The 20567-nt window shown below is 39.4% G+C and overlaps 1 protein-coding gene across 1 annotated transcript; it reads left to right on the top strand.

Annotated features, from left to right (window-relative positions):
* Positions 1–538: 538 nt before the first annotated feature.
* Positions 539–19719, top strand: MYBL1 (MYB proto-oncogene like 1; the record flags this gene model as incomplete). Its single annotated transcript, XM_084282698.1, has 16 exons — positions 539–594; positions 3398–3500; positions 3626–3697; positions 5274–5366; positions 6438–6658; positions 8080–8263; positions 8486–8560; positions 10286–10390; positions 11604–11837; positions 12122–12487; positions 12948–13090; positions 13487–13601; positions 15328–15444; positions 15531–15635; positions 17614–17793; positions 19591–19719. The coding sequence occupies exons 1-16, from the start codon at positions 575–577 to the stop codon at positions 19717–19719; spliced, it is 2262 nt and encodes a 753-aa protein (XP_084138824.1). The 5' UTR covers positions 539–574.
* Positions 19720–20567: the final 848 nt, after the last annotated feature.

Below are 20567 nucleotides of genomic sequence, written 5' to 3'. Positions count from 1 at the left end.
TGCCGCGCGGCCCCTCCCCATTCCCCCCCTCCCCTCCCTTCCCGGGCGTCCCGTGCCGCGTGCGGCGGCGGCAGCAGCCAATGGGCGCGCAGTCCGCCTGCGCAGATTCAAACGGCGGCCCGGGAGGGAGCCTGGGCGCGAGATTCGGCGGCAGCCGCCCAGCCCCAGCCCCAGCCTCAGCCCCAGCCCCAGCCCGCCGCGAGCGCGGGGCCGCGGCCGGCGCGGCGCTGACAGGAGCGGGAGGAGGGGCCGCGGGCGGACGGGGCCCCGCGCGCTCCGTGCGGGCAGGGCCATGGCCGGGGCTGAGGCAGCCGGGCCGGGCCGGGGCTGAGGGCTGAGGGCGGCCGGCAGCTCGCCGCGGATGCCGCGGGGCTCGGCGGGGAGGAGGGGGCCGCCGCCGGAGCCCTGCCCGCCCTCCTCCTCCTCCTCCTCCTCGTCGTCTTCCTCCGCCGGCCGCCGCTGCCCGTCTCCGTCGTCCGGGAGGGCGAGCCCCAGCCCGGGCCCCTGCGGGGGCCGGGGGACGCCGCGCCGCGCCCCGCCGCCGTGGCGGCCCCCCCTATGGTGCGCGCCGAGGATGGCCAAGCGGCCGCGCAGGTGAGCGAGCTCCGGGCCCCGGCACCCCCGCCTCCTCTCCTCCTCCTCCTCCTCCTCGCGGTGAGGCCGAAGGACCGCCTCGGTTCGGACCTTCTCCTCGGGGGCGCCGGCCCCGGGTGGTCCCGCTGCGGGTTTCCTCCTGCCCGTCCCCAAAACGGGTGTCCCTGCCTTCAGGGGGGGGTCCCGGGGAGCTGCTCGTTGTGCCTGACCTAAATGGCACGGGGGAGGGACGAGGAGGGAGAAAGATGCGCTGTGCCCACTGCCAGCCCCTGAGCTGCCTCCGGCACCTGGGCTTTGCCGTGCCCTCACCGTGCCTTCACGCTCCCCGTTTGCCTGGGGGCGCTCCCAAAGTTACAGCCGCCTTCCCCGCTGCGAGATCAGCCCCTAAACTAACCCCCATTTTCGGAAAAAAACTGCCAGGGGGGGCTTTGGGGCGCTGCTGGCGTGAGGGACAAAGATGCGGCGGGAGGCGTTGCTTGCGGGAGCCAGCTCGCGGTGTGTTTGGTGCTCTGTCACCAGAGGTTTCCACCCGTGCTGCTGCTGCTGCAGGCGACGGTTTCGTCCCCACCGAGCTCGAGCTCGCCTTATCTGTCAGAACGGAAAATAAAAGCGGCCGCGGATCGCGGGGGAGCCTTGGGGTAGAGCTGGGCAGCCCCAGAGGGATGCTGTGGCGGGTGGCGAGCCCTCAGACTAAATCATCCCAGCTGCTAGTTGGTGCCTTCAAGGTCATGGGCTGAAGCGGGGAGTTAAAAGAAACAAGTTTGGTTCAGCTCCAGATGGAGTTAAGTTTAATTTTGTTCACCTGTGCTTGTTTTTTTTTTGCGTTTGGAAGTTCTTTTTTTTTTTTTTTTTTGAGGAAACTTTGTGCCTGCGTTCCCCTCACGTGGTGTCTTAGTCCAGCTCCGTAACTGCGAGCGAAAGGTCAAACGAGCAACCCAACACCCTTGAAAGCCTCTTCATAAATCGAAATCCTAAGCAGACGGCCCCAAATATTCCCGTAGGGGTGATTTATACGCCTGCTGTGCCCAGCCCCGCACTGGGCCGGCCCCGGTGCCCACGGAAGGCGCCGGTAGCGGAACCGCAGCACCGACCCCAACGGCCACCGGCCCATCCTACCGGCACCCTCGGCATCGCTGCCTTTTGTCTTCTGCTTTTCCTCTTTCACCTTTTTTTTTAAAAAAAAAAATCCCTTTTTAAAATCCCCCATCCCTTTTCACGCAACCCAGGACTGGGTTCTTGAATTAGGTGGTTGTGCGGTGGCTGGCTGAGCGGGGAGGGCACGTTGACAAAGGGCTTAACCGCCAGGCCAGACTTTTAGGTAGAAGTGGCTTGTGCGGTTTCCTTGGTATAAAATAGGATTATGATACCAAGATAGGCTCCTGAAGTTTGTTGAGAGCCTGTGAGAAAGAGACAAAAAAGAAAAAAGGGGGAGGAGGGAGAACTCTTAGTTACCTGCGAGCTTAAATCCTATTTTCTTAAGTCCTAAGCCGGTTAAGGCAAAACTCTTACAACCATTGTAATAAAATAGACTTGCAGCTCTTTTTTTTTTTTTTTTTGAGAAAAGGGAACAACAGTATTGACCTGTAGACAAACTTACTGCCTTGCATCTTGCTGGCTCCACAGAGTTTCAACGTGTGTGTGTGTGTTGATGACTATTTCTGCTGCATCATGACATTAAGCAGGGACGATCCTCATGAAAGATACGGTGTAGGATGTAGAAGCAGCATGAGATACGCTGGTTTTGTAAGAATTTGGCATGTCCTGCCTTGTAGTAAAGCTTTCAAGTAAGTAGTGCTCTCCTGAAGTGACCGTGCACTCATGTTAGCTGCGGAGCAGATACATCTTGTGAAATAACTCATACACGAGCGGCTGCTCGGCGTGCTGCAGGGGTGAGCTGCACGTCGTGGGAAGTAATTCAGAGCTCTGACACCTAATCAGTTCTCGGGAGACCAGCACAGGTTCATTTCATTACCGGGAAGGGATTTATTTACCTTTGGCTGAAAAAAGAAAGTCATTTTCGAGACTGAGAAGAATTAATAAACGCAGTTTTGAGCATGAACTCGTGAATTTCGGCTGTCTGTCGCGAAGCACTGACTTACACGTTTAAGAGATGTTTCCATGAAGCATTTCACCGTGCTTATTTGAAAGGCTTTGTTTGCCAAGGCTGTGAAGGAGGTGTTTCTCCGGTAGGTGGAGCGTGATCTACACGGAGCCACAAGGGCTACCTGGCTTCCTGCCCCTCTGACTCTTACCTTAGAGGGGCAGCCCTGATAGCACACTTACTTCTTGCTGCGGTATCCCTGTCTTCGAAGCTGGGAGTTGTCTCTAGTTCCTGTAACTCCGAGGCAATGCTTTTATTCAAGGCAGGAGACCATTTAAAATCTCAAGCTGACGCTGAATTGCTTGGCAACCTTGTTGTGTTTGTTGTATGAGTTAGGGAGACATAATACAATTGTATCTTTTCAGGCTAGCAAACCCATTCATTTTATATGCTTGCTTATTTAAAGGTTCATAAATATGTTACGGAAAGATGATTTTAATATCTTTTGCTTCAGATTTAAGTCTTGACTTGGAATGAGTTATCAGTCTGTATCCCAGTATATGGCCTAGAAACTGAAGTTCATTCTGTTCCTTTGACATAGTGAATATGTTATGTTCAAGCAAATTCTGTGTGTTATAACAATATATACTGACTGGGGGGAAGAAAGCTTGGAAAGAAAGTTTGGAAAAAATAAAAAAAAGTTATTCAGAGTTACTTTAAACTCAACTTCTAACATCTTCATTCTTCTGTTGTACTCTGCAGTGAAGAAGAAAATGACCGTCAATACGCAGATCATGACTATGAAGTCCCACAGCAAAAAGGTTTGAAGAAGATATGCAGCAGGGTGAAATGGACCCGGGATGAGGTAATGCTTTATTTTGCTTTAATTTCATTCCTATTCAATATTGCTTGCATGCTGAAATGTGTTATTCTTTAGTATTACATCAAGATAGCACATAGTATTTATTGGCTGAGCTTATGTCTTAACAGGATGAAAGGCTAAAGAAGCTGGTGGAACAAAATGGTACAGATGATTGGGCTTTCATTGCTAGTCATCTACAAGTAAGTTCAGTCTTTGCTTCAGTTAAGTTCCTCTGTAATATTTGTTTGTTTCAGTCATATGTCTAGTTTGGAATTGAGGTGAAACAAACCAGAAACACTTAGTACTTAAAAATATGTCTATATTTTAAAGGATGCTTGTAATTTGGACTTGAAATCTAGTTCAGACGTCAGAAAATCTTATTAGCTCAGACTAGGACTTGAATGATGATTTGAAATTACTTTTTTTTTTTTTTTTTTAATAAATCCTATGTCCACACTTGCTGTTTGTTTTTATTGTGGAATATATTCTGGCTTTCCAGCAGTTAGGAGAGTGGATTGCACCTGAAAGATTGCTTCAAAGGAGCAGGATCAATTTCGTGATCACCTTAGAAAAAGGTGTTTGTATGTTTCTGTTCTGTGTTGCTGTTGTTACAGCAACGTCAGCTTCCCTAACAAATACAAATCTTTCCACCTAATGATATCTTCAGTTGCTATGAAGGAGGTTGGCAGGAGTGGCACTGTGTTGTTACTGATGCTCTTCTGCTAGGAAGACCAACTGGATCTTCGGTTAACAGCAATTAAAGTATTCAGAAGCTGCTGTGGTTTTACTACTATTTGACAAATAAACCCCTCTATTCTGTACAAAAAAGTGAAGATTGCTGGAAGGTGATTCAAGGGAGGAGATGCAGCCTGTGTTCTTCAATTTGTTGCTGCTAAAGCAGAACTGAAATGACTTTATTGCTTTATCCCATCATACATCTTTGCTTCTCAAAATATGCTGTAATTTCAGAAATGGAAGGTAAAAACACTACAAGGCTACAACTTCCAAATTTTTTTTTTTTTTTTGCACTGAAAATAGAAACAGGTAGCGTCTACTGAAAGTCTTTCACAGCTTGTCTTCTCCAGGAAGTGATTTTTTTTTTTTTTTTTAAATAAACTCTAGTGTGGTTTTAAACATAGTGTCTAGTTGGGATTAACTTGAAGGTACTGTGCTCAACCTAATTTTAGATGTACCAGTGTTCTGGGTATTTTTTGAGGTTTTGCAGGCTGCTTCTCATTTAACTTTGTCTTAGCATGGTAGACAAGCCCAGTGAAATGTTGAACTCAGTACTTGCTATCCAGCAGCTTGCACTGAAGACAGCAAATTGGTGTATCCCAGTGTCGTAAGAGGTTTGCTAGTATGCTGAGTTGGGACAGGCTCTTATCTGTATTTTTAGGGATCTGACCAACTACCCTTGTAGTCCCAAACTTTCTTACAGATGCTTTTTAGGGGGTGAAGTGAAAGCTTCTCTTTCATAACTGGGAACAATATTTCAAAAGATCCTTAGTGAAGCTACAGAAAAGCACCATCTGTCCTTAGCAGAAAAAGCAGTGTTGTTTAATTAGTGTGTGTTAGCTAAACTTGATATAAATCTCTTTTCCTTAACGCTGTAGTAAAGAACTGAGAACACTTGCATTCGAGATATAAAGAACTGATACCTAGAAAAAAGGTCTGAATAAGTCTTTTAATTTGAAATCATATATTAATTTTGGCTAACTAATATTTTAATCTTATGTATTTAAAAGTTTAACCAGCTACACTGGTCTTCTGTTTCAGAATCGTTCAGATTTTCAGTGCCAGCATCGATGGCAGAAGGTACTAAACCCAGAATTGATTAAAGGTCCCTGGACTAAAGAAGAAGATCAGAGGGTAATGAGAACTAATTTATATTGTGCTCTTTTACTGTAATAAAATTGACATATGGCTGCTAAGAGTGTCTACCTTTTTCTTAGGTTTCATCCCCACATGATGTCTGATGCATCTTGTGACACAGTGAATTACATTATATTATATTTTGCTGTATGTGAAGAAAAAAATGCAGCTGCTTTTAAGCAGATGGAGTGTCTGGTCTGCTCAAGTGTTTCATTTCCCTTTGCTCAGCTTGCTAGCTGAACTCTTGTGCACTAAGTAGAGGAGTTCTCCTCACGGCACCAAAGATCAAAGGTCTTATTTACATCCTTTGTTTCTTGAACCCATCAGACTTACAGGGGTTTGGACTGAGGGAAATTACTTCATGTTCTGCTCTTAAAGAAGCTAATAATGGTGGTTTTGATTCCTTCTTCCCGCCTCTGTTGATCTGCCCTGCAAATTTCTGCCTCATAAACCTGCAACGTACCTCAGGGAGGTGTACATTGAGCTTTTGCATACAATATTTCAAATCCACTGCATTAAACCTGTAAGCTGTTTAAAACCAGTATTTATCAAATTCTGATTATGATCTGCCTAATATATCATTTGACAGTTCTTGTCAGCCTTTTTAAGGAAAGGCTTCTATTGTGTTTAAAAGAGAAAACAAACAGAAACACAAAAACCCCAACCTTGTAGAGACTGCATGGAGGTTGGAATATAGGTTCTTGTTTCGTGTTGATGCTTTTGAAAGAAGTCAAACCAGGCATCTTCACCAGCTGCTTCTTCCAACTTTCTCATGTCACTTTATGGAATGGATGACCGGAGTCCTGAAACATCCAAATATCTGTTGTCATCGGTATATACTTATTAAACCCAATTTCACTGGGTTTAGAATATAAACTTTTTTCTTTTTTTTTTTTTTTTTTAATAATTTTTAAAAAGCCAAATCACAGTATAACTCTGTAGGCCTTCTCTCTTATTAAATTGACTATTATGATCCTTTTCTAACATGGGAATTCATATGTTCTCAGGTTTTTTTAATTAGGAAAAATTAGGAATTGCGTTTATAACATGCTTTTATTTGTGTTCCAGGTTATTGAATTAGTTCAGAAGTACGGTCCAAAGCGCTGGTCTCTAATTGCAAAACATCTGAAAGGAAGAATAGGCAAGCAATGCAGAGAGAGATGGCATAACCATCTCAACCCTGAGGTAAAAAAGTCTTCATGGACAGAGGAAGAAGACAGAATAATCTACGAAGCTCACAAGCGTTTGGGAAACCGATGGGCTGAAATAGCAAAACTTCTTCCTGGAAGGTGCTTTTCAACTCTATTTGTGTTAAATATTGGAATATGGAAAGCAGTTGTTACAAAATTCTTTCCAATGTGATTTGCTAGTCAGAGATCACCTATTGAAACTTGTAACAAGTTGTCTATCTTGATAAATAATGAAACCCTTATCTTTTTAAGATTTTTGCATTTGGTTATGTACTCCTAAAAAGATAGAAAACCAGAGAAGGTTCTCTAGCATCCTGCAGGTTCCTTCAAAATCCTCCTGTTGACTTATAATACACCTAATTTAAAAGAGATGAAAAAGTTCTTGCAGAGCTGAAGAAAGTTCCTGCAAGTAATAGGGGAAGAATGCCTTAACATCCTATGACTTGATATCAAAGTGCATTCATTAACACACATTTTGGGGTGACTTCCTTTTTTTTCTAATTTTTGTGCAATGCTTCTTTTTAAACTGGGCACTCAAAAGGAGACTATAAGTAACCTTCAAAACTCCAGGCTTAGGAATTGTGTATTGCAAATCTTGTTGATTACCATGTAGACTCTAAATTAAGAATGAATTGTATGCGCTGTTCTCCTTATCTTTGTTTTAAGTATGATTGCCAACTGACGTGCTTGTAGAAAACTATTTCAGTGTATAAAAAGTTCAATGAAATAAAATTTTAGCCTTGTACTGTTAATAATTCAATGTTAAGCTGACCCTCTGAATTCAGTGTGTATATTCAGGAGGTGACTGTCTAGCATGTTCACAAGGGACTAGCTACTGCTAGTAGTAATATTGCTAGTATTTTTGGTTGTAGTGAATTCATCCTCTACTCTTGCCTAGTATTAAAAGTGATTTCATCGTGTTCGTCAAACTGCAGGCCTTTTGTTTCCAGGGGAGTGGCAATAGCTACTGGTCTTTTGCCATGCCTGCTTTCCCCAGACAAAGTCAGGGCACCAAGAGATACTGGGATGTTCTTCCACAAAGCTCACATGCACCTTTAGAGGTAACGCATACTGTCATTTTAGAAAAGATGATTTCAGATGGTAAACCCTGCCCGTTGTGCTCTTATCACACTGCAGGACAGTAGGCTGAGTGCTTTAGCTTGATGTTCTGCAAATTTGTAGTACAGGGTAAGTGATCTAGTGATACTGAACACATTGATGTTCTAAGTATCTGAGGAAAAAAAGTTCCTACCCATGATCATAGCCAAAACCAAGGCTTTCTCTTTTCTGCTCCTATCTTCAAATTCAATAGAAGGAAGTTTTGAAAAGAGCAGTTTTCCAGTAATTCTGTCAAAAAACAACAACAACAAAAAAAACATTGATAGAACTTTCAAAGCTACTGGAGCTTTCTGGATTTGTGGCTTCAGATTAACCCACTTGTAACAAACCCTGTGAACTATGCCATATGTTAAACTTTCTGAGATACGGAAACCAGTTATTGTTGTGCACTTTCATTTTAGGACTGATAATTCAATTAAAAATCACTGGAACTCAACAATGCGAAGAAAGGTGGAACAGGAAGGATATTTACAAGATGGTATAAAGTCCGAAAGAGCTAGTTCATCCAAACTTCAGCACAAACCTTGTGTGGCTATGGAACACTTGCACACTCAGAATCAATTTTACATACCTGTTCAGACACATGTAAGTTCTAAATTCACAATAATTAGTGTTTCCCAGTTTCAAATTGTGTGTTGGGTTTGGAACTAGAAACAAATCTGTAAGAATGAAGATCTGTTAAATATTTTTGTGATGATATGGTAAGTTATGGTTTCTAAACTATAATAAATATTTTATATACAATAAACTAGAGCTACTTTTATAGCCTCTTTTTTAAGGGTATGTAAAATGATTTGTGTCTTTTAGATTCCAGCATACCAGTATGCCTCACCAGAAGGCAGCTGTATAGAACATGCTTCTGCTTCTGCCAACTTAGTTCAGGTAAATTGTTGTGTGTTGGAAATGAAGAGACTGTACCATGCATTATGCTGTAAAATGAAGAGTAAACACATAACTTCAAAATGTCTCTAAGTCTTTATCATTCATCTAAATTTCTGTATGTTCCTCTGTAAGAAGATTTTCTGACTTGGTTGATAGATAGTTCTAGATAGGAAAAAAGGAGCTGTCCTCATAGATCCCAGTGCTGCAAGTGGTTTTGTTTGTTGTACTCTTTTTTCCTCCTTAGGATAGCTTTATTAGATGATAATGAAGGGCACAATACGTTATTTCTTTATGTAGTATGTGGGCACAAGAGTTGTGCTTATTTCTGATAGAAGTATGGCTTAAAACATAGTTATTAGTGAAATATTTAGATAAAAATTACAACCTGTTTGTATCACTTAACTCCTGTGAGATTTAAAGATGGGATTTTACTACTTTATGTATGTATTAAATACAGTATCTGAAAAGATTCCGTTCAAATAACTAAAAGTTATGGCTGTACTTTTTTTGTTCTCAGTATGCTTTATCTTTTGTGACTGATGAACACTTGTCAATCAGCTGAAAACGCTGTTTTGCAGCATTCTATATACTAAAGCATTGAGAAACTGTAGAGAGAAAAAGCAAACATCAAAAACATATTGGTTCCCTTTTGCTTCTTGTTGACTAAGTAATGGATTTGAAATTCCTTGTGTGGTACAGACTAAATGTATATCGTGGCTGGCAATATGACTTCCTAGAAGAATTTTTGTGAGTTTGAAATCAATAAAACAATTTGACATAGGGAAACATAGATGTTTTGTTTGCACTAGGTGTGTTATATTCATTCTGCAGAACTCTGTACCTAACTTTAAGTTTCCCTGTGCAGTTCATCTGCTTCGTAGTGAATTTTCTTCCCTAATCTCAGTATATGAATACAAATCCTAGCAAAGCCTCATGACACAAAACTTTTGACGCTCTGGATTGTACTATAATAAAGAAATGTTTAAGATACTTGCTGCTCCTTGAAATCCTCCCTAAACCAGTGTGGTGGTTTTACCGTGCTGGGCAGCTAAACCCCACAACCGCTCTCTCACTCCCCCTCCTTTAGATAAGGAGGGGGAGAAGTAAAACCCAGTACAACCAGGGAGTATAACTAGTTTTGAAGCTCCCGGTATATATTTTCACTTGCCTGTATTTATAGCAGTATTAGAAAGTTTTAGGGAGGTTTAAAAAAAAACAAAATAAAACCAGAACATGATTAACTTGTTTTCATTTCTGATAGTAGTGGTAGAATGGTTTGTCTGGACATTCGGACAAGAAACATTTTATTACTTCCTTACATGCTTAGTTGAGGGAAGAACAAATCATTCAAAATTGTAGGAAATGCACGAGAACACAACACACGCACATCTATCGAGTTGCCAGTACTGTTGCTTCTATGAAAGGTGGAACTGAGTAACTTTTATAGTTAAAAAGTGCTATAGTATACTTAGCGTTTATAGACCACATTAGAAACCATATTAGCTTGTTTACTACTTTAACACCAGATTCATCTCCTGTTAATTGCTGGAGTTGATTTACTTGCAAGTGACTACTGTGTTACAAAATATGACGCAGCTGGAATGGCTCTGTTCCAGCTATGTGCAGATGGCTGGTAAAAATGTAGCTGAAGTATGATGTAGATCCTTGCTGTGAAGAGGTGGCAGGAATGCAAAATAGTAATGGCTTCTTTCTTCAATTTTTCAGCAGTCATTTATTGATGATGATCCTGATAAAGAAAAGAAAATAAAGGAACTTGAATTGCTGCTTATGTCAGCAGAGAATGAAATCAGAAGAAAACGAGTATCATCTGTAAGGACTGTAAATTTCTGTAAATATTTTCATATGCTTTACTGAGATTAATCTTTGGGCAGGCATGCTTGGATTTGTATGGTATTTTTTCATCAGACCTCCTAAAATCAAAGCTATTGTTCAGCTATAAAACAAACACTATATGTTAAATAGAAGCAAAATATTTTCAATGCCGTTTTCTAAACTGAAAACAACAGAAATGTGACCTGCAATTTGACACTTACTCCTAACTTTAGGCCTGCAATTTAAATTCTTTCCAAAGGGCAGCAAATGCTTGTTGATACCACTGCAATTCAGTTTTATAGATCAGCAACGTCAATTAACTGTACATCAGAGAAAAGTGAAAGATGTATTGGATTTGTCCTATTTGATTTCAAAAGTTTATCTCTGGTCCTTTGTATTATTATTTGTCAAACTTCGGTGTGTGCTCTTGCAGTACATATTATCCACATTTGGACATACCAAATACTATATAAATTTGCACTGTACATAATTTTCATGTGCTTGAGTAGAATGGGAGAAGCTTGCAGATGACAGATGTTTCCTCAGAAACAGAGGGCTGTGAGCAACATCAAATATTTAACCCAACATTACTGATTGGTATTTTAGATTACAGGTCAACCTCCAGTTTTATGTGATTGAGCTTTCTCTTGAAACAGTGCCATGTTCTCCTTATACAGTAGAATCCACATTGTTTCTAGATTTTCAGTGCAAACCAGAATCTGCTTCTTGAGCACTAGGTGGTATACTAAAAGGGGATAACCACTTAGAAGTTAAGCAAGCTGTCAGGGTAGAATCTTCATTAAAAATCTGATTGTACTGGAATTATTTCACATTTTAGGAAGTTTCTAGCCTTAAAACGTACCTTGTACTTTAGTGAAGATGACTTTGTAATATGCTAATGTTCAGGAACACAGGAAATTTCATCACAGATGGCTTCCAATACAACCCATAATTATCTATGTACGAGCATGCGTAAGATATGAATGAAGATTGAGATAAAATTCTGACAGGATTTGAGAATGTTTAGTGTATTAACATAAGGAAAACACCAACTGCGTTAACGTGAACAGATAATTGGTGTTTGAAAGAGAAAAAATTAATAGTTTAGCTTAGTCTTTCCACATAATACTTATTTTCTCCTCCACTTAACAAACGACTCTGTTCAACTTCTAAGTTGAGTAAGGTTAACATATTCCTTTATACTTTTTAGCAAGCTGGAAGTTTACCTACTTGGTCTGGAAGTTTTGTCATGGAAGACTGTGTGCCTAATACACTAAATAGCCTTGGGGAACAAACAAGCGAGTTCTACAGCATGGATGAGACCCAGGGCGCATCTGTTCAGCAGAATTCACCCACGAAGTACTTGGCTGTGGAAGCAAATGCAGTGTTATCATCTCTACAAACCATTCCTGAATTTGCAGAGACACTAGAGCTTATTGAATCTGTAAGTCTGTATTCGTTCTAACAAAAAGTTTATTTAGGGACATCAAAACTTTAATGGTTAAAATGTTTCTATGAATGCCTTATTGTGCGCTTGTCTGTAGTTGCACCTGGATTGAGTGATTTGTTTTATTGCCTGCTTTAAAGCATTCAGAGTTTTAGCATCGTGTGGAAAGAGTATAATACAGTACATGGCCTCTGAAGGTAGAAAGCTGTTAGATTGGCAAGTCATGAAATAATCTCAGCTAAGCCTGCTAATATTTGACTGTTTTCTATCTTGCCTCATAGGATCCTGTAGCTTGGAGTGATGTCACCAGTTTTGACCTTTCAGAGGCTGTTGCATCTCCTGTCAAGCCAGCTCCAGTAAAACTGATGCGGATTCAACACAACGACCGGGCTGCAGAGTGCCAGTTTAATGTCGGTATTGTGCTTGATGGCAAAAAACACAATGTCAGTGGTGAGGAAGAAGGAATTTGTTCAACAACTCCGAATGTAACAAAATTCAGCACTCCACCTACTATCCTAAGAAAGAAGAAGAGATTGCGTGTTGGGCAATCACCAGTTAATGAACTGAACGATGGCTTATGTAATGATGCCATCAATGTTGCACTAAAGCATACACCAGTGAAAACACTACCATTTTCTCCATCACAGGTGAGTTTATTTTTAAATACAGCTAAGCTAGGAAGTCTGCAGGGTGTGGATTATAAATTACTTTATCTCCTCGTAATACATTGCAGCCTAAACAAATATGTCTAAAGACTTCTTAAAACATGTGTATAAGGGTAGATCTATCAAAAAAAATTTTTAAAAGAACATGTTTCCTTTGTTTTGAAAATTAACTTTTCATGCTGGGGGGAATTAATGTCTCAGTTCACTCTTTTTCATGCAAATGCTTGTAGATAGAAGCTTATTGTCTATGGCATAAACAAGCAGTAAGAATTTTTAACAAGTTTCAGTGATAAATACGGCAAATGTCTTGGAGTATAAGTCACAGCGTATTGGGGCTTATCAGTAAAAGCTCTTCTGATATATGTTTATATATTTTTAGTGCTCAATACAATGGTGAAGCTTTGTCCTTCAAGTTGACTTAGTTTTTCTCTCTTGTGCTTAGTTTTTCAACACTTGCTCTGGAAACGAACAATTTAACCTTGAAAATCCTGCATTCACATCAACACCAATCTGTGGGCAGAAAGTTCTCATTACGACTCCTCTACACAAGGAAATGACACCAAAAGATCAAAAGGAAAACGTCGGGTAGGGTTATGACATTAAGCATTTGATGCTGTTGCTCAATATACGCAAGTTTTTCTAAATGCTGAGAAATTAGTCTACCTAGTTTGCATGCTATGAATGAGTTTTAGAAACCCTCACACTTAAATATTTGTGTACTAACGTAAACTGGCTTCCTGTTTTTAATTTAACAAGTGGTTAATTTTTTTTTCTTTTTTGAAATACAGAACAAAATCCATTTAAAGTTCTTATATACCTGGGGCAATATTTTGGCGATTTTAATACTTGATTCATGGTGGTGTTATCTATTGTGTGAATTAAGGTATTTTTAAATTGTTTGTTAGATTCATTTTATCACATTGCTGTTGATAAAGTAAAATATTAAAATGCATGTGTGAACACTTCTCTATGTTTGAATAGTTTTAGAACTCCCACAATTAGAAGATCTCTGTTGGGTTCAACACCGAGGACACCAACTCCTTTTAAAAATGCTCTGGCTGCTCAGGAAAAAAAGTATGGTCCTCTTAAACTTACGGTATGTGATGACATCATTTATTTTCTTCTTTTTAAATTGTGTCCTCTTGTTTTTGAGATATTGTGAGCCTCAGCATGATCTTGAAAAGCATTTTCAAACAGCGCTAATGTCTCAGAGAATTTCAGCATTATTCAAGAGAACAGCTAGACCATAGATTAGAAAAAAAATAAAATGTTTAATGTGTTTCAGACTTTCTATGCTGAACAGACTGGTATCGCTCAGTGTAGTATGAAGGCATTGCCTTTTTGAATGGTATTCAGTACATGCAAACACTTGACCCACAGTAATCTAGGAGTAGTGATGTAGACTAAAACATTGTTTCTGCATTTGTGAGGTGTTCTAAATTTGTGCAGCTGTGCTAACATTGTACCTCCTTCTAGGTAGTAACATCATTGTCTGAGAACTAAGTTTTAATACTTTATCATTCTGGTTTTCAAAAGACAAAATTATAAGTGAGAGAGTGAAAGGGGGTGTGTTCTCCAACCAGATAACCCTGTAAGAGCAAACTGGAGAAGATGAATGACTGAATGAGTGACTAATTGCTTATTTTAACCAATGTTCACATTTAACTTGAAAAAATGCACTATCTGAATCTTCTGGGCCATGTAAGAGCTGAGTTGTTTTTTTGCTTTTGGCTCTTCTGTACTGCTAGGATTGAAACCAGATAATTATCACAGCATGCTAGTATTCTGAGCTTTTTTGGATGGGAAGATGTTTAGAAGTGTTATATCCCTCCTACGGGTTTTCTTGAGTGAACTCTAGAATTTTCTTCAACCTAAAAACAACCCCCTAATTTAGGAATTCATGTTTCTTCTGATTCTTCTGGCTGTCACAGAAGACCTTTTTTAGTTGACTATGAATAATGTTATATATTTTTCAATTAATCCAATTTTTGCTCCCTTCTTAGCCTAGCTAAGGCATGCTAATGCATAATAACTTTTGGAATTCAGTAGACATATGCTTTTAAAGTTCTGAAAAAATTCCAGCCAATGTATATTGACTACTTCTTTTTTTGCAAACACAGAAGGTAGCTCAGACTTTGCCACAGGGCTTGGCACCATCTGTGTTACCCTATAGATTCACAGTCTCTCACTATGCAAATGGAGTGGTTTGGCATTTCTGTTTCTGTCCACTGTTAACCTCCTGTTCAAAATCAAATTTTGAGGGCTTAAGGGAATTCTTCTCCTGTTGGTACACAAAGGAGCCATCTGTATGGCTTCTGTGAAATTCTGTACTGTACTTAGGACTATCAATGTCTTATTCAAAGATTTGTGTTACGATTGATATAAATTCCTTTCCCAACAAGAGTCAGACTTTGATAGTACACTTTTTAGTATGTTTGTGTGCATATATACATACATGTCTTTATATGCTTAGTATATATAAAGAATTTTTATCCCTTTGTCAGTGAGTAACTATTGCTAACAAATGTGAACAAATAGTTCACGTCATCTTTGATGCTATCTTGTGTTTGTTTTTTTTTTTTTTTTTTTTGAGGCACAGTATGCAAGTATATGCTTTATCTGGCTACAAATAATGTGGAGTAATGTGAATTATAAAATCTCTGTAGTCTTGAAATGTTGATCTGTAGCTTATTAACTACAATGGCTTAAATCCTTTATCTGTTATGTTTTGCAAGATCTTTTATCTGGCAGATGTAGAATGTGGTAAAAAATAGAAACTAATAGACTTCCTGTATTTTCTCCTCCAATTTTAATTAACTTAGTCGCAACCACTTGCCTTCTTGGAGGAAGACATTAGGGAAGTTTTGAAAGAGGAAACTGGAACAGATATATTTCTCAAGGAGGAAGATGACTCTGTGTATAAAAGCTGCAAGCAGGAGGTAATTTCACAATAATAATTTCAGATAGGAAATAACTGCTTTTCAATAATATTTTACAATCTTTCTTTGCAAAACGTTTATTGCAGCGCAATTCTTCTAAAAAAGTCAGAAAATCACTGGTCCTAGATCCATGGGAAAAAGAAGAGCTTGGTGCCCAGCTCTTTGCTGAAGATAGTGGTTTGGATGTACAGGTGGGTATTAAACTATTACAGAGTATCACTGGCAGCAATATTAACATAGAATTGAATATTTTTTTCACTGTATCAGCTAAAGGTTCGAATCATGAATCTATGAAGTGAAATCACCTTCATGTTGCACTATTACTTTAAGTACTTAAGCAATACTTGAACATTGCTCTTCCATTCATGAATTCTTTCTTTCAGGCCCTCAGGGCAGGGAAGCGGGAAATTTTGACTACTGAAGTGGCGTGGATGCTTAGCAGGCTTGCCATTACAGCAGCATACTTTCCATGCTGGTTAACTAATAAGCTTTAGCATACACAGCACGCTGAAGCTGTCTGTAATTCACCAAGTAGATGGCATTTACCCCTGTGTTTTGCATGCTTGACAATGTGGTAGGCATGATTTGAGGATACGTAATTGCATATTAGGCAGCGTGTTTTTCCTTTTCCCACTTCACATAATAGCAGGATACTTTAAGAAACACCAAGTGTGTGGGAGATAAAGTTTGTGGTTTTCCTCTGCCTGAAGGAATTCAAATAATTCTCCCTCAGCAACCAAGAAGTCAGGAGTTCAGAGATGGGACTGTCTTGGTCTTTCATTTCTTTCAAAAGTGGCCCAATATTTTTTCCACTTGAGTGACTGAATAAATTAATCTTTAGTCTTGTAGTTTGTGGGAAAGCTTTATTATAATAATAGTTCTTAATTAAGCACTTGCATTATTTTCTGAAAGAGCAAATGTCTATGAATTGCAATCAGGTGTTAAGTGATGTTCAAGAGGTAGGAGATAAAAACGAACAAGTGCTTAATTCAAACCCCTTTCTGTTTATTGTAGCTGTTTTTCTAAATTTCCTTCTTAAATGCTTCAGACTCCACTACAAGCCTAGGTGTCTGTCTAACTGAGTGTTAGGTGCTCTGCCACCTAGTGGAAATCCTGTCCTTCCCTAAGAACACCTCTGGCTTCTTGTACTCCTCATTGCTGCAGCCATTCAAAACGGAAACAAATATTCAGTGGTCCCTTAGTAACGTCTTGTTAGGCCATGCTACATTGTGCATCACTGATGGTCAGCTTATTGAGCCTAAACCAAGATACACAATGAGTTTTTGGTGTATTAGAGACAGTGGATTGGGAGAAATTGCTTTTCCTCTATCTCAGTGAGGGATGCTGGTGCAACAGGAACATTGTCTCCTACGAAGAGAGATGGTGGTTTAATACCTGATTTAGAAATGAAAAATGTGCTAGTCCTTAAGTGGAAATCGTGTGCCAGTGGGGAGATAAGTTAGGAGTGAGGTCCAAGGGAGGATATGTAAAGGCAGTTAAACACATTTTAATAGTGTATTTTTGCAAATGAACAAGTACATATGCCACAGTTACTCTCATCTAATTTCATACTCTTAAACTGCGATATACCTTTCTCCATTTTTGCTCTAGTAAAGCTGGATTATTTTCTTCTTCATTTTCACAATGTTATCAGCATATGAAACTCTTCTGTGGAACGAACAATCCAGTGCTTATTTCAGTTCTTAAAGCAGTTCTTCCCTTGACACTGATCTTGATGTGTTTTTTTTTTTTACTCTAGTTTCCTTGTCCTTACTTTCACAAGGGTTGTACTAAACTGAATTACAAGTGTTGTTTTTTTTTCTTTAGAACTGTTCTGTAGTTACCACTTGGCTTGATAAAATTTGCTCGTAACAGAATGACATCAGCTGTAGCAAGGCTTTATATGGAAAAGAGAAACTTCTACTCAGTAATGCTGAAACCATGCTAGCAGCTAATCATTTTACTGTGCTCAGTATTGACTGCAAATCCTAGTATAGAGCAGGCTGGTTTGCTTATGTGGTGTTCATCACTTCCTTTCAGGTTTTTTTCCTAGGGTCTGTCTGATGGTATTTGCTTTGTTTTCATTTTGGCTTCTCTTCAAGCAGTTGAATATTATTTCGATGAAATACTAATTATTATTCATGTTCCCTACCCGCTTTTTTTTAATAGTCAGAAAATGTATATACTACGTCTTTATTAATGATACCATTGTTGGAAATACATGACAACAGATGTAACCTGACATCAGAAAAACAGCATACAAATTCATCAAACAAAGCAAATGCAGTAATTAAGAAGAAGCTGAATGCATGTGCTTCAAAAAATGTCAAAATGGAGAAAGCTCTTCAGGTCTGGTTTCAAAGTATTCTGTTAGTTTGGTTGGCTGGTTAACTATTAAATAATTTATTTTGTCTCTGTCTTGTAACATCTAGAACAGTTCTGTTCGGTTATCTTGTTTGGGTCAGTGTTTCCATTATCCATATTTCTCAGAAGTTGGTTGTACGGTCCATGAAGTGTTTGCTCATACCCAAGTTCATTAAATGCGACCCTGATGCTTCAATAAATGCTCCCTGAGATTTAAATATGTGTGCTTGTGATGGGGTCAGGATAGCAGAGATGTAGAAAATAGGATTGGGTGCACAAGTCAAGCACTAAGAAAGTTTGTAGCACTGACTTGTGGCAAACTGAATGTCCACAGCACCTATGTTTCTTGAATTTGTCTGGTCCTTGCTTCATAATAATCCCAGTGGGATTCGTTAAGCAGAATTAGTCCACAGGTTCTGTTTGGTAATTGTTCTTGTAAAGTGCCTGTTCTTGTACAACTCTACATTTTCCATATCATTAAAACTGTTGATTGGTTCAGCTAGTGGAACCTAGTTTGTGTGTGGGTGCTTGTGTTTTGACCACCAGGTTTAGGGAGAGATTCTCTTTAATTCAGTTGGCACCTGTTCCATTTTGCCCTGTATAAGTTAATGTCTCTTCTCAGAACATCTACTTGTCTGAATAAATCAAGGGGAAGAAAAAAAGGCAAGGCACCTGGAGTCTGATCTTCTATGTTCCACTCAATTGCTCTAACAATGTTTTTAAGTACAGGTCCAACAGTATTTCTTTCTGATACTTCTTAATGAGAAGGAAGAATAAACCTATAGTTGTTCCATAGCTGTTCCAAAGCAGAACTAAATGCAGTGAATTGCAGTAAAGGTGAACACATCTATCTGACTGAGAAGTATGCACTTCTGAATACTTGAAAGGAGGGCTTATTACTGGATTTGCTAATATTCTTATTGAACCATCTCACTCTTTTCCTCCTTTCTCCTCAGAGAAATTCCCTCTCAGTTTACTGGCTCCTCTAAACATGATGCCTTTCCATGAAATACAAAGAAATTCAAATGGCTGATTTTCTCTCTGATTTTTTTTTCCTCTGTTACATGTTCCTCTCCCTCCCTCCTGCATGGGCTAGAATCTTGCATTCTTCATTATGCTGCAGTCTGCTAGTGTCAGGTCCAATTTAGAGCTGCTACAAATCAGCTTGAGGTTCAATAACTCATGTAAATGTGCAGGATTTACTTCATGGAAGAAGCAGGACTAGTGGCTCGATTATTCTTCCATTCATTATTTTTACTCCTAATGCCTTTGCCATTTCTAATATATCCCCAAGATGTCTTACTGTTCTTCCACAGCTGTCAGTTTGATTCAATGAAGTCCTTTACAGTATCTTTTCAGCTGCCAAACCATTTTGCCTTCCTTGGTGTCACCAGACAGCTGTCAATAATGTGTTTTGCTGCCTGTTCAACTTAGCATGTTTGAAGGGAAAGATATCCAAAAAGAAGATGACTTAATTAACTTCTCTTTTATGGTTCAATTGTTGAACTAATCTGTTTTTAAGAGCGTTTTTGGTGTGTGTTATAGCTTAAAAATGCAACACAGATATACTGCTGCTGAGCTGGATTGGGGGGTGTGAAAGAGCTTTGTCACAGATTTTAGGTATTGTATTGTAGGCTAGAATCCTTCACATTAAAATGAAGCATTGCTAGAATTTGATAATTTATTACTACTCTGGAAGGCTGCATGAGACTTGTTGAATTCTAATGAAGAAGTGTTTTAGTTAAAAGAAGAATCTTTTTAACGGAATTCTCTTTTATGCAGTCAAATTGTGAATGGGAGGCAGTTGTTTACGGAAAAACAGAAGATCAACTTATCATGACTGAACAAGCACGAAGATATCTGAGCACATACACAGCCACCAACAGCACTTCAAGGGCTCTGATTCTGTGATGGTCACTGCAACTGACAACCGTCTCTTTCCATTGAAACTGACTCAATGTCGAAGGAGATTCCAGCACAATACTTGTGAATTAAGTCTTTACTTTGAGACAGTCTGCTAAGGGAAACCTTAAAGCTTCCTTTCTTCTCTTGACTGACAAAGAACAGACATGAAGCTCTACCAAGGGATAGTACAACCAGTTCTGCAATGCATTTCTTACATGTTCAAAAAGTAACACCCTGAAATACCATGAAGAATGGTAAAGAGCATTGCAGTACACATCAACTCACAGTTTTTAAGTCTATTTTTCATATTTATTCTTTTGACTTGCATTGCTTTTTTCTGCTAGTGCATTTTTGATATAGAGTAGGTTTATAGGTTGTTAATGGTTTCTGAATGAGCAACATACGTGACTGAATGTGCTTTTGCTTATGTAGCATTTTTCTAGTATACAAAGAAACACAATGGAGAGGTGTAAAAAGGAAGGATAGAAAGTTGCACTACTAATTTTTTGGTATGCTGCAAAACAGTGAAATTAACTACAGTGTTAAATATATTTATTTGCGAATGGTACTTAGAAGTAGGCAGAGGGGGTGAATTAGGTTTTAGTGTAAAGCATCAGTATTTTCTTCATAAATCTCAAAATGAGATGATTGTTGAATGTATTGTACAGTATGTAGGAACAGGGAAAATTTTGTAAATTGGAAAGGAGTCTTTTTATAATTTATTTTCATTTTAAAGCTTAAATGTAGATATTTATATGTATGCAGGTTGTCTAGAAGCCAACGTTGTTTCCTGTTAAAACAGCTGAAATGAAAAAGGACAAGTTTAACCTTAAAGTATGGTATAGCAGAAGAAT

Source organism: Netta rufina (genome assembly GCF_964035555.1).
Source record: "Netta rufina genome assembly, chromosome: 2".
Taxonomy (NCBI): Eukaryota; Metazoa; Chordata; class Aves; order Anseriformes; family Anatidae; genus Netta; species Netta rufina.
This window is presented reverse-complemented; position numbering and strand designations above follow the sequence as displayed.